Source organism: Drosophila mojavensis, unplaced genomic scaffold (genome assembly GCF_018153725.1).
Source record: "Drosophila mojavensis isolate 15081-1352.22 unplaced genomic scaffold, ASM1815372v1 contig_136, whole genome shotgun sequence".
Classification (NCBI taxonomy): domain Eukaryota; kingdom Metazoa; phylum Arthropoda; class Insecta; order Diptera; family Drosophilidae; genus Drosophila; species Drosophila mojavensis.
Window position 1 is genome coordinate 1172544 of NW_025318667.1, and position 13281 is coordinate 1185824.

At 48.8% G+C, this 13281-nt stretch overlaps 3 protein-coding genes across 4 annotated transcripts; 2 read left to right on the plus strand and 1 right to left on the minus strand.

The window, feature by feature from the left end:
* The first annotated feature begins 1787 nt into the window (after window positions 1-1787).
* Window positions 1788-7043, plus strand: LOC6585655 (serine/threonine-protein kinase dst2). Of its 2 annotated transcripts, XM_015160978.3 has the most exons (4): window positions 1789-2352; window positions 2413-2890; window positions 4937-5634; window positions 5713-7043. In XM_015160978.3, exons 1-4 carry the CDS (start codon window positions 2210-2212, stop codon window positions 6896-6898), a joined length of 2505 nt encoding a protein of 834 aa, XP_015016464.1. In that variant the 5' UTR covers window positions 1789-2209; the 3' UTR covers window positions 6899-7043. The 2 variants fall into 2 exon arrangements, with proteins under 2 accessions (XP_002011283.1, XP_015016464.1); XM_002011247.4 differs by having other exon boundaries at window positions 1788-2352; window positions 2413-5634.
* A 612-nt stretch (window positions 7044-7655) lies between these two features.
* On the plus strand, window positions 7656-9174 carry LOC6585654 (farnesol dehydrogenase). The gene is made up of 3 exons (XM_002011246.4): window positions 7656-8270; window positions 8890-9030; window positions 9092-9174. Exons 1-3 carry the CDS (start codon window positions 7671-7673, stop codon window positions 9131-9133), a joined length of 783 nt encoding a protein of 260 aa, XP_002011282.3. The 5' UTR covers window positions 7656-7670; the 3' UTR covers window positions 9134-9174.
* Window positions 9175-11162: 1988 nt separating this feature from the next.
* On the minus strand, window positions 11163-13281 carry LOC6587058 (bromodomain-containing protein DDB_G0280777). The gene is made up of 3 exons (XM_044011542.1): window positions 13000-13281; window positions 12552-12932; window positions 11163-12078 (listed from the first exon to the last, which is right to left on the minus strand). Exons 1-3 carry the CDS (start codon window positions 13137-13139, stop codon window positions 11454-11456), a joined length of 1146 nt encoding a protein of 381 aa, XP_043867477.1. The 5' UTR covers window positions 13140-13281; the 3' UTR covers window positions 11163-11453.

Genomic DNA, 13281 nt, shown 5'->3' on the forward strand with positions numbered 1-13281 from the left:
ATCCATATATATATATATATATCTATACCTATATATATCTTATATATGCATATATCTTATAGCTGTTTTAGCACTTGTTTGAGCAACATTTTAGGTTTCCTTCAGATAGATCCTTGTCAGGGTATTCAATTGCTCGTCATGATAAATGACATACTTAGTTAGCTTCAGTCTGTCAAGTCAAGTCAAGTCAGGCAGCTAAATAAGTATACCCAATAGACCAAGCGGGGCTACGGGCTGGTTGGGTGAGTGTCCAGCTACCCGATTTTAATCGTGACACCTGCCCAACTGCCCAGCTGTCCAGCCGGTCGACTGGTCGCTGAGCCAGTGACACGCGACGCCGGGCAGCATAATTAAAAGTTAAGTACCTGACCGGGAGAGAGACACATATACGGCAAGCATGTGTATGCGAGTGAGAGAGAGAGAGAGAGAGAGAGAGAGAGAGAGAGCTGTGCTAAAGCGATTCTCCCTAGACGCAGCTCAGCTCACAGACAAAGCCAAAGGCGGACTGGAGTGTGAGTAGCCCGTGCTAAAATGGTAACAGCTCGTCTACGTTGAAATAACATGCTGCACTTTTTAATGGGCAACTGCAATAGGGCGGGAACAATGGGGGCGATGGGGGTCTAGGGGTTGCTCAGCGGGAGAGCTATGCTAGCCGAGCTAAAATGCTTGCCTGTTAAATTTTTCACAAAAGAACTTAACGCAAATACGCTTTAATGAGTTGTCATTGGCGCACGTTGCCGTAGCGCAAATACCCTACAGACGGTGCTGGGGTATGCTCGACGGCTTAAGAGTGGAATGTGCGAAAAAGATAAGGAATGGAATATTTCAACAAGCCTCAAATATTCCATTCAACGAATCAGTGCGAATTTCTGAGTAATCAAATGGAATCTAAGAGAGGCTCAAGGGGAAATGAAGCGCTTGGGAATTGCTTAGGAGGCAAATCAGAAGAAAAGTATGCTACATTCTGAAAATATCTAATAAAACTTGGAAAATTCCCACAGAAGCTGCACTTGAGGGTATTTCGAGTTCACCAAGAATATGCTGAGCCACGTTGAAGTGGAGCATAATTTAATCTTAAGACTCTGAGACAATTTTTTAAGTGCGTCAAGTGTCGTCGCAGATTGTCGATTGCCGTGTCTATAAACATGCCCATATATGTATGTATAGGTGTATAGATGTATATAAGGTGTTCTATCTATGTGTCTTTGGGGGGATAGCAGGCTGACAGCGCTGTCAAAGTCCTTGAATGAGTTTGTTGAGGTCGTAACTGCATTAAATGCTAAACTACTTATGAGTGTCGGATGGAAAAGGCATGGCGGAGACTGCGGCGAAGGCGGAGATAGACGTTGATGTGGAGTGAAGTACATTAACGTGGAACTTCTGCAACTTGTTGCTGCTTATTAAGTCTCTCACTGGCAAGACCCGCATTTAACTAGTTGAGTGGTGCGAAGAGTCGCACTCAATGCAATTCCGTTTCGTCTATAATCAAATAATGAGGCGTACTGTAAGGGGTGCGAGGATTTTATAGGAAGTAAAAGGCAGGAAGGAGCTTCAGGACGGAAGGCGGAAGATGGTGCTAAGTGAAAAGCAAGTTATACAAATTAGTCTAGATTTGCTTGATAACTATTATTGAATGTGCCTTAACGTGTTTGGCTGCGATTATTGGCAATTGGCGTAATATTTTTGCGGCTGCTCATCAATCGATGTTTTGTGCTATCGATGTTTTCAGTGTTGGTAAATCCTAAAATGTAAATCGCTTCATTCATGCCCAACTTTTGGCATTTGTCATCTAATCGACTAACTAAAAATTTGTCAGCGAAAACTAAATCTTGAATAACGAATGCTAGCTTACTATATCGGTTTAACTTTCGTATTTCTCGGCTCTCCGTTTTTGTTCAGTTCTGTTAATAAAGTTCAGTTTTCAACTTGAGACATAAAAAAACACACACACACACACACATTTTCAGGTTGAGGGATCTGTGAGTTTTCTGGCCTCCGCTGACTGAGTAGCCCTTTGCCGAGCTGAGCTGAGCTGAGCTGAGCTGTGCTGTGCTGTGCTGTGCTGGATCATAACTGAGCATTCTGTGAATGTGTTCACTTCTCAATATATATTTCTATATATTTTTTAGTGCTATATTTTAGCAGTGGAGAAAAACAAATCGTAAAGTGCATCCGTGGCCGCGAGTGTATCAATCCATTTGAATGGGAGATGGCCTTCGTGGCTACCAATGATCAGCATGGCAATGAGGTAATGCGCGTAGTGCTCTCGACGGAGCCGGGCAACAAAACTGTGGCTTCCTGTCAGAATGTCAGGATCAACTGCAGTTCCGTCGGAGTCCGGTCGTATACACAGTAAGTTATCTGAACCTTCTGGATGTAGATGTGTGCTTCAAAATAGTTGTCCTACTGCAGTGCAGGGCGTTTCGATCATCGACATCGCTTTCATTACTTTGCGGACACGGCGCCCCGTCTACGGAAGACGGACCTTTTTCTGCTGCACGGGCAGAAAGGCTACAAAGACGGAAAGAATGAGCAGGCATTGGGGAAGCAACAGCAGGAGATAAATAAACACCAGAAGCTAGAGAGGGGGGAACATTCAAAGAACAAAAAGAAGCATGGGGAGGCAGATGAGGCATTGCTGCTGGATATGCCTGGATACTTCAATATGACCATGGGTCGGAAGGAGCAGAAGGAGAAGGCACAGCAGGTGACGTTGAAGCCGAAACTGAAAGAGAAGGCGGTGCAGACGGAACTGAAAGACAAGGCAGTACAGAATACGTTGGATAAGAAAGAGATGTCCGACCGGAAGACTTTGCAGCTAGAGCAGAAAGAGAATGCAGAACTGAACAATGTGGATAAGAAAGAGAAATCAGAGCAAAAAACATTGCAGGTAGGGCATAAAGAGAAGACAGAACATAAGAGCTTACAGGTAGAGCAGAAAGAGAAGGCCGAACAAAAGACGTTGCAGGTAGAACAGAAAGAGAAGTCTGAACGTAAGACTTTGCAAGTAGAGCAGAAGGAAAAGTCTGATCTTAAGACTTTGCAAGCGGATAAGAAAGAGAATGCAGAACAGAAGTCGTTGCTGATGGATAAGCATGTGAAGGCAGAACTGAAGACGTTGCAAGTAGATCAGACAGTGAAGCCTGAACGGAGGACACTGCAGTTAGATCAGAAACAGAAGTCAGACCGGCACGCGTTGCAGTTAGAGCAGATAGATAAATCAGAACAAAAGACTTTGCAGATAGAGCAGAATGAAAAGTCTGAACGCAAGACACTCCAGGTGTATAAAAAAGAGAAGGCCGAACTGAATATTTTAGAGGTAGAGCAGAAAGATAAGCTAAGAAAGACGCTGAAGGTAGAGCACAAAAATAATGCAGAACTGAAGACGCTGCTGGTGGAGGATAAGATTGATAAGACAGAACATAAGAATTTGCCGGTAGAGCTGAAAGAGCAGTCAGAGCAAAGGACTCTACAGGTAGTGAAGAAAGAGAAGACAGACCGGAAGTATTTTCAGGTAGAGCAGACAGAGAAGTCAGAACAGAAGACATTACAAGTAGATCAGACAGAAAAGGCAGAACAGAAGATACTGCAGGTAGAAAGAACATACCGGAAGAATTTACCGGTAGAACAGAAAGAGAAGTCAGCGCTTAAGGCGCTACAAGTAGAGCACAAAGAAAAGTCTGAACGCAAGACGTTGCTGGTGGATATGAAAGAGAAGGCAGAACAGCAAAAGGTAGAGCAGAAAGAGAAGGTAGAGCGAAAGACGCTGCAGATAGATCCGAAAGAGAAAGTATACCGGAAAACGTTGCCGGTGGATAAGAAAGAGATGCCAAATCCGCATGCGTTGCAGCTAGAGCAGAAAGATAAAGCAGAACATAAAATTTTGCTGATAGAGCAGAATGAAAAGTCTGAACGCAAGACACTCCAGGTGGATAAAAAAGAGAAGGCAGAACACAATAATTTTGACGTAGAGAAGAAAGATAAGCTAAGAAAGACGCTGAAGGTAGAGCACAAGGAGAATGCAGAACTGAAGACACTGCTGGTGGAAGATAAGATTGATAAGACAGAACATAAGAGTTTGCCGGTAGAGCTCAAAGACAAGTCAGAGCAAAAGATTCTACAGGTAGAGAAGACAGCCCGGAAGTCTTTTCAGGTAGAGCAGAAAGAGAAGTCTGAACTTAGGACGTTGCTGGTGGATAAGAAAGAGAAAGCAGAAGAGCAGGAAGTAGAACAGAAAGAGAAGCACGAGCGGAAGACTCTACAGGTAGCGAAGAAAGAGAAGACAGGCCGGAACTCTTCTCAGGTAGAGCAGAAAGAGAAGTCAGAGCAGAACACATTACATGTAGATCCGACAGAAAAGTCAGAGTGGAAGATACTGCAGGTAGAGAAGGCACACCGGAAGAATTTACCGGTAGAGCAGAAAGAGAAGTCTGAGCATAAGGCGCTACAGGTACTGCAGAAAGAGAAGTTTGAGCGGAAGACGTTGCTGGTGGATAAGAAAGAGAAGGCAGAAGAGCAGGAAGTCAAGCAAAAAGAGAAGCCAGAACAGAAGGCGTTGCAGGTAGAGCACAAAGAGAAGCCAGAAGGGAAGACTCTGCAGATAGAGAAGGCAGACCGGAAGAATGTGCCGGTAGAGCAGACAGAAAAGTCAGAGCTGAAGACATTGCTTGGGGATATGAAAGATAAGTTAGAACAAAAGACATTGCAGGTAGAGCAGAAAGAGAAATCTGAGCGGAAAACTTTGCTGGTGGATAAGAAAGAGAAGGCAGAACAGAAGAAGGTAGAGCAGAAAGAGAAGCCAGAACAGAAGACGTTGCAGGTAGAGCAGAAAGAAAAGTCTGAACGGAAGACATTGCTGGGAGATAAGAAAGAGAAGCCAGAGCAGAAGACGTTGCAGGTAGAGCAGAAAGTGAAGTCTAATGAGATGATATTGCAGGTGAAACAGAAAGTGAAGTCTGGGCAGCAGACAAAGCATCGATATTACAGTCAGTACTTGGAATGGTCGTACGAAGCGATTTCGGAGTCAGAGAAAGAGTCACAGCTAAAGCAGATCTCGCAGCCGATAAAATCGCAATCAGAGAGATCGAAGTATGAGATGAAACCTCAGCTAATAAATTGTCAGACGGAGAGACTAAAGCCAGAGAGCCTACATCTGGAATTCTTAAAAGAGGAGAAAATTCAGGTGATGCGACTAAAGGCAGAGAAGTCACAGCCAGAGATGTGTCTTCAAGGAGACTTACAGCCAAAGCGTGAGAAGCGAACCCAAGCGAAGCAGAAGGTGCAGCTGCAAATGACCCCGAAGCTGGCGTTGTTGCACTCGGACACACCGCGTGTGCTACGGACTAGGTCACATACAGAGCCGAATTTACAGACAGCCAACGGATCACAGCGAAAGGCCAAGTCTCAAAATAATTTACCACAGGATCCGGATCAGAATCAGGAGAAGAAGTCGTCTCGGACTTCATCCCATCACAGCCATGGAAGTCTAACTGTCTCTGAATCGGGACTGTGGAACAGCGCTGAGGTCATAGCGCACAGCACGCTGCTCTCCATGCAGGAGCAGATGGCCAAGCGGGACAGCAACAACTCATCGCCCTTGTCATCGCCCTTCTACGCCTGGCTGGCTGCCAAAAAGTAAGCTAGACATACGTCACTGATTGCTTGGGTTTATTAATTGTTTCTATCTCTTGTTGCTTTACGCCGCCTTCGCAGGGAGAAGCAGGATCAGCTGAAAAAGGAGCGCCGTCTCTCAACAGAGTTGGAAGAGCAACGTGCCAAGGAGCGCTCGCGTCTCGCCCAGCTGAACTTTGAACGTTGGGTGAAGAGCAAGAACACTCAACTGCGACGGGCTAAGTCGGATGTGAGCTCCGGTCAGCTGACCACCCATTCGCGTCAGTCGCTGCCAGCCTCGGAGTCGCAGCGCCGTCTCATCGAATGGGAGCGCGAAAAGCTGGCCGAGCTCAGGGAGCAGCGGCTGAAGCGTGAGGCCTACATAGAACGACAAAATCAACTGGAGACGGCGCGTCGCGAAATGAGCGCCGAGGCCTTTGAGCAATGGGTGCTGGCCTCTCGTAACAAGCCGAAGCCGGTGCCCATGGGCAAGGGCCTAGACTCGCTGCGCGGCACTACCGCGCCCCTCTTCACGAATCCCAACGAATGGAAATCGGTGCATGGGCCCATCGTCAAAAAGCCGCAGAATCCGCCGCCGCAGCCGCGTCCGAAGCGCCAGGGGCCTGACTACGAGCGTCTGGAGCGTCTGGCTCAGCCGCGACGGGCGATCTGCAAGCAGAGCCCCAACGTGCGGCGAGAGCCCTTGAAGCTGGGCGAGACTGGCCCGCTGTCAAAGCTGAGCAACTCACTGGACAGCTGCCTGTTGCGTCCGCATCGCACGTCCATGGTCTGGAGCAAAGACAATGCACAGCGCGTGCGCGAAATGAAGAGGAACGAGTCACTGGGTGGGTATCAGGCCCAGCACGAGCTGCACGACGATCAAGTGGAGCAGCTGCGCAAGCAGCAGGACCAGCAGAACAACAAGACTCTGCCGAAGAAGTTTCAGGACAAGCGCGAGAAGCTGCGCCTCCGGCTCAAGGACTGGCTCGAGGAGGGCAAGGCGCTGCCCCAGCGCAGCCGCAACAACAGCAGCACCGACCTCAACTACGAGCTGAAGCTGGAGAAGCACGCGCTCAAGCAGCAGCAGCGTCGCGCTGTCTTTGCCGAAGAGGCGGCCCAAATGCAACGCCGTCGAGTCGTCTTCAACGAGACGCGCATTCTACGCTCCGATGAGCATCTGCTATCGGCGGCCAACAAATCGAATAATCCGCTGCAACGAGCACGCAGCATCGAGCCCAAACATTTACTCAAGTCGAAGGAACCTCAGAAGGTGAAGCCCTGGCGTTAGATTTAGGTCCAGGTGTGATTAGAGCGTCCCCCCACCACCCTCCCCTCCCCTCACTCACGTCAATCCCCATATCCTTATGATATTCATGTAATCGTCCTGTTTTTTGTAAGTTTTTCAAAATATATATTTTTTATTCAGGCCCCCATTCTGCTTGCGTCACTTGGCATTTACTTTGTGAATTGGGTTTCTAATCAAATTATGGGAAATGAGGCAGAGAATGAGCAATATAATCCTCACTTTCTTTTCAACTAGGTTGGGCTTGTCTTTGGATACAATTTGACTTCAGGGCAACTCCAGGCAGGTAGAGGCTTAGGCCCGTAAGGCTTCCCAGTGGGCTGCTCGCAGGAGTCCCAGCCAGCAGCTGCAATTGGAGAGAATGCCTTCCCATAAACAACTGTAAATGGAGTCCAATGTAGCTAAGCTTGCAGACTGAAAGTGCGTTCATGCAATGCAGCTGAGAACGTTTCAGATGCTGCTCCAATCGCATCGAATGCTCCGATTGAGAACAGCAGCTCGGAATAATTACAGCCAAGTGCAGGCGATTACCTCAAGTTGGCTCCAAGACAAAGGCAGCGACGGCGACAGCGACAGCGACATCGAGAATCGAAATGATGTCAGTGGGCAGGAGGGTGTGGCTGTGGCTGTGGGTGTCGGTGAATGCAAATCGATACAGCTTAGGCTCTATGCAAGCACTTGGCTCATTTGCATTACTACGGCCTCCCAGCTCTGGCTAGCTCGTCTGTTGCAGAGGCCTGGTCGGCCAGTCGACAAAATGGAACGTTGGCGCAACAAAGTGGCCGTGGTTAGCGGCGCCAGCGCTGGCATTGGGGCTGCCTGTGCCCGCGCCTTGGTCGGTGCCGGTCTGCTGGTCGTTGGCCTGGCCCGGCGCCAGGAGCGCATTGAGGAGATGCGAGCAAAGCTGCCGCCAGCCGAGCAGCGGCGCCTGCATGCCCGCCGCTGCGACATAACGCGCGAGTCCGAGGTGCTGGCCGCGTTCGACTGGGCCCAGCGGGAGCTGGGCGGCGTCCATGTGCTGGTCAATAATGCGGGCATCATTGCGACCACCGAGCTCAGCGGGCCGGGCAATACCCAAGCGATACGCGACACCATTGAAACGAATCTAATGGGCAGCGTCTATTGCATCCGCGAGGCATTCCAAGCAATGCGGCGACAGGAGCAGCAGCAGCCAGAGCAGGCGAGGGGTGAGGGCCACGTGATCATTGTGAACAGCGTTGCGGGACAGCAGGTGCCAAATCTGGGACCTCAATTGCCATCGCTAAACATTTATCCGGCGACCAAATTTGCGCTGCGTGCCATGCAGGAGATCTACCGCCAGGAGTTTCAGCGCCATCAAACGCGCGTCCGGGTCTCGGTGAGTGGGGGAAGGGAGCCAGCAGTGCGTAATGCCTAAACACCTGGCTAGTGCCTCAAAGTGCGAGCTATTCGAATGGCTGTTTATCTCTTTAATTGGAAATCGGAAAATTGCGAAATTCGACCTCTGGCGCACTCTATGTGAATATTTGCTGTGCCGTGCGATATCTCATGCCTCTGGCCGTCTGGCATTCGGACTCAGCTGCCTCTCGACTTATTATCAGATGTCTCGATCTTACGCCCAACTTTTTGTCCCATCTTTCATTTGACTAACCATCCACTTTTTCATTCAGTCTATCTTCCCGAACGACCTTTCACCCTACCATTCTATATTCCATCCCATCTTTTCTCCATTGTCCATTACAGCTTCTGGCTGTCGACTTCCCCTGTTTTCCGACCTCACTCTAGAGCTCTAGATAGATATAGATGTAAATATAGATAGACAGATAGATAGATATACGTATGGCTATAGCAAAACATCTTTAAGTTTGGTTGATTTTGGAAATGTTCAATTTGAATTTGCCTTGTCCCTTAGTCCCTTGACTCTCTTGAACACCAATCACTCCCTCTTCTATGTTACTACTTAGTACCTTACTTACTTACTTGATATTTAATTTCAGACCATAAGTCCCGGCATTGTCGACACGGACATCTTGCCCGAGCAGATACAGGGCGTCATCAAGCCACATATGCCGATGCTGCGCTCTGAGGATGTGGCCGACGCCGTACTGTGGACCATCTCCACTCCGGCCAATGTGCAAGTGAGCATATCATATCACATCATATCTGAATATTATCATCGAATACGTTCTCCTTCAACAGGTACAAAACATTACCATCAAGCCACAGGGTGAAAAGTTTTAACTATCATTCGAATATTAAAGAGAGATTTATCGTCTAGCTAACTGAGATTGTGCTGTTCTTTAAGGGGAAGGAAATGTGCCCGGGGCTGTTTTAGGGTTAGGCCTTTCTCCAGCGCTTTGCTCACGCCTTCAATCATCAATCAAACTATCCTGGCTGCGCTGCCAATCATAGGCAACTCATTTGAATGCCTAACTGCTTCAATTCCCCTAGAATAGTCCAGCCCAAACGCTGCTGGCCCAAGAAAAGCTGTGTCCAGCCACAGGCCCCGGGGACTTGAAACTTGATTGAAGCACATTGTACGCTGCCAGGTGCTTTGACCCAGAAGAAGATCAACAATTTCCACATCGATCAGGCCCCAATTGTTCACACACACACACACACACACACACACACACACACAAACAGAACACGAAACAGTAGAGGAAAAGTCCGAAATGGAAGGGAAAAACAAAATCCCGTAAGGAGAGGAGAAATTTGCATTTTCTGTTTTACAAATGACGCAGCTGCTGTGGCTAAGGCTAAGGCTAGGCTAAGGCTCGATGCACGATGCGGAGCGTCGGACAAGCAGCTCATTGGATTGCCAAACAACGAGCCAACACACACACACACACACACACATACACACTCTGGGGGCATAACGAGGGCCAGCCGAGAGGGGTCAATGCACAGAACATTTCGAGCAGCTCCATTTTTGGCTAAAATGTGGGCTCGACCCTTCCTTTTAGCCAGCACTCAAATCAACAGCAGCAGCAGCAGCAGCTGCGATTCCTACGGCCAGCTGTCTCTATCTACTCACACTTTCTATACCTTTCTCTCTCTCTCTATCTCTCTGTCTATATCTCTGTCACACATCGATGCGTTATGTGTGTGTGTGTGTGTGGCCAAGTGCTGGCCATACCTGTTACCTGGCCGAAAACAAAAGAGGAGAAAAAAACTGCTCGAGCAATGTCTCACAATGAAAATGGATTAAAAGGATAAGTGGGCGGCAGAGCGTGTGGGCGTTGTCTTGTGGCTGAACTCCATAGAGCCCAGCCTGCTCCACCTCTACCTCTACCTCACCGCTCGCTCTCACCCCGAGGCCGGCGGACTGCAGCTGCATTGTCTGCGCTGTGGTCCAGCGGCTGCAGCTGCACAGCCTCGGCACAAAGTCAGCAGGTTACATCGAACGCTCAGCCCCAAAGCTCCCTCTCGATTGTTGGCCTAATTGAATTAACCAAAACAAAAACATTAAAAACTTCAATCTTAATTACTGTCACCAAGCCAGACTAGCCCAGCCCAGCCCAGCCCAGCCCAGCCCAGCCCAGTCCAGCCTAGCCTAGCCATATGCAGATTTAAATGCATCTGCAGTGCTTCAGCATTTGCCATTAACTTAATGCAATTTCTGCAGCTTTACCTCTTTATCACACATCCCGGTTGGAGCTTTAAAGCTGCATTCAATAAGCAACTTTGGGGCAAGCAAACTTAGGTAAGTCTCCTAGCTATATGCACAGCTTACCAGTACGTCTTCAAGTAAAGCTCTCGAATATTTTTAAAATATCGTATCGATGATATTTTAAGGTTTGAAAAAATATAAATATGATGCTTGATATGCAACTTTTAAAACATCAATTTATCATTATTTTTCGATTTATTTTTAAAAACTTTTTTCCCACAATAATTGTACATCGCAAAAAATATTCACAAAAAATATTCGCAAAAAATATATCTTGTACAAGCTGTCAGCACGAAAGCTTTTAGTGTAGACGAAAAAACACTTTTAAGCTGAAGAGTAAGAACTATTGAGAATAATAATCAGCATTACATGAAAGGGGAACTTTAAAGGCATATCTAAGCTTTTTCCAGAAAGCTTTTGGATTAAGCGCAAGTAGTAAACGTTTGTTGAAAGCTCCTGGCAAAGTTATCAGACCAAGTTCTTTTTATCTAGGCTAGCTACCTGCTTAATGCCAAGTTTCTATCAGCTTTTAACCGACTACAATGAATAATTAGTCCAACTTTAAGAAGCTTTCACTTGCCCGTTTAAATCAAAAGCTTTTATGGAGGGAATTTGATTTTATTGTCTTTGATTTGTGTGTGGCCTAAAGCTGACTGGCTTGAACTGTCTAGATACGTTAACAAATGGCAGAACGGGAAAAATTAATGACAAGCTTACGGATTCAGCGGAAGCTCTAACGAGGCTGCTTGCGTCAGTATATGATTGGAGAGTGATGACAAAGTTTGGTATTTACCAAAAGCTTTTGCAAAAGCTCCCTTACTGTGAAGTCCGTCGGTTAGCTTGATCGCAAGCAGCTTAAAGCTTTAGGGAAAAGCTCTTTTGGCTCGCTCAGCGCAAGCGCCGCGTTGAGTGCTCCAGCGAGCTGAGGCTCTGCAGACGGCGACGCAGTGAGCGCTGCGCCACAGACAGCGGCACCTGCAGATAGAGCGAGGTGATTGGGTGCGATTGCTTGCGCTGCCGCGGCGCAGTAGCGGCAGCAGCAGCAGCAGCAGCAGCCGACATTCTCAGTCTGTCGCGCCGCGGCTGCTGCTGCGGCTGCAGCTGTTGCTGCTGTCGGAGCTTCTGCATGGCCTGCAGCTGCGGTGGCGCCTTGATTGCCTGTCGCGAGATCCAGCGCTGCCAGGCGAGATGGCTGAGCTGCTCGCGCAGCTTCTCGTTCGCTTCGTCCTCCTGCTGCACCTGCTCCTGCCGCTCGCGCCGCTGCTGCGCCTCCTGCTGCTTGCGCTGCTTCCACTGCTGCAGCGAATGTTGGCTTTGCCGCTGCCTCTGGAGCGTCGCGATCTCCGCTGCCAGCGCCTCATCGAAACGCGACTCCTTCAGCAGCAGCCGCTTCTTCTTCGCGGTCAGCCACTCCGCGTAGCTCTTCTGGGCCATCTGCTGGCGTAGCTGCTTCGCCTGCTGCACCCGCTGCGCCTCGCGTCGGCTCTGGCGGCGACGCATCGACTCTTGGCTCCTGCGGGCGAGAAGGACGGCGGGGTGCGAGAAGATAAAAGAGAAAAAAAGGGCGAGAAAGAGGGGGACAAAGGGAGAGTGAACATGGGGGGGGGGCGTGAAAGGAAAGATAGGAAAGAAAGGAAAGAAAGGAAAGAAAGGAAAGAAAGGAGAGATAGGAAAGAAGGGGAAAGAAGATAAGTGTAAGGGATTTTTGTGTTCACTCACATCTTTCAGGGGGAAGAAAGCGTAAGGAGCGAGAAGATAGAAAAGGGAAACGAGAGAGAGGGATAGAATAAAAAAAAAGATGAGTAAAAGAAAAGTGTTAAAAGAAATGAGAGAGTAAAGTAGAAATAAAGAAAAGAAAAAGAAAAGAAAAGCATAAAAAGGAGAGAGGAGGGAAAAGGATAGAAGAATAAGGACAGGCGAGAAAGCGGAGACCAGAAGGAAAGGGGAATTCGTGAAGAATCTCTCGATTCCCTTTTATCAACTCACCTTTTGCGCAGCAGCCACTGCTCGAAGGTCAGGCGGCGCTGCCCGGGTCGGCTGCGCAGCTGCCACTGCGGCAGCCACGGCGACGACTCCATCAGTTGCTGCTGTTGCTGCTGCAACTGCAGCAGCTGCGCCTCGCGCGCCAGGGCTGCTCTGCTCGTTGTGCTGAAGTCCTGCGAGTCCAGCCTGAAGATGTCGCTGCCGCTGCTCTGCTCTAGCTCCGACCGTGACGTCAGCTGCAGCGGCGGCGGCGGTGGCGTTGCGGCGCGTCGCGGTCGCGTCACTGCCTGCCGCGTCTGTCGCTCCACTGAGCTGGAACGGTTTCCTGCCTCAGTCGGCGGCTCCTGCAGTCGCAGTCGCAGCGTCGGGTAGACCTTCTGCTGGCTAGTCGAACGGAGGAAGAGTTTTTGCTCCTGCTCAAACGGACGGATGGCTCATGCTGATGGCTCACCTTTGGCTGCTGCTGTTGTTGTTCTCGCCTCCTGCTGCGCGGCCGCCAAGTGCTGCCACCGGCTGCTGCTGCTGCTGCTGCTGCTGCTGCTCAGTCGGCCGCAACGTCGGCGCAGCTCCCTCGCTCTCCTCCACGGCCATTGCCAAAGCCCCTAAGCAGATCAATTTAATTTTTAACTATTTTCCGAGTTTGAATTTAAAACCACAAAATTTTTTACAATGTTTTTGTTTTTCCCTTAAACTCGTTTGCCTAGACATATGACAAAGCTGTGACAGTCAAGTA

Excerpts from the sequence above, each read along its gene's own strand:
- LOC6585655 (XM_002011247.4), top strand. The coding sequence starts at position 2,210 with ATGGCCTTCGTGGCTACCAATGATCAGCATGGCAATGAGGTAATGCGC. Across the intron at positions 2,353-2,412 it reads GGAGTCCGGTCGTATACACA|TGCAGGGCGTTTCGATCATC; the intron begins GTAAGTTATCTG and ends GTCCTACTGCAG. Across the intron at positions 5,635-5,712 it reads GCCTGGCTGGCTGCCAAAAA|GGAGAAGCAGGATCAGCTGA; the intron begins GTAAGCTAGACA and ends CCGCCTTCGCAG.
- LOC6587058 (XM_044011542.1), bottom strand. The coding sequence starts at position 13,139 with ATGGCCGTGGAGGAGAGCGAGGGAGCTGCGCCGACGTTGCGGCCGACT. Across the intron at positions 12,933-12,999 it reads AACAACAGCAGCAGCCAAAG|CCAGCAGAAGGTCTACCCGA; the intron begins GTGAGCCATCAG and ends CCGTTCGACTAG. Across the intron at positions 12,079-12,551 it reads CAGTGGCTGCTGCGCAAAAG|GAGCCAAGAGTCGATGCGTC; the intron begins GTGAGTTGATAA and ends TCTCGCCCGCAG.
- LOC6585654 (XM_002011246.4), top strand. The coding sequence starts at position 7,671 with ATGGAACGTTGGCGCAACAAAGTGGCCGTGGTTAGCGGCGCCAGCGCT. Across the intron at positions 8,271-8,889 it reads AAACGCGCGTCCGGGTCTCG|ACCATAAGTCCCGGCATTGT; the intron begins GTGAGTGGGGGA and ends ATTTAATTTCAG. Across the intron at positions 9,031-9,091 it reads CCACTCCGGCCAATGTGCAA|GTACAAAACATTACCATCAA; the intron begins GTGAGCATATCA and ends CTCCTTCAACAG.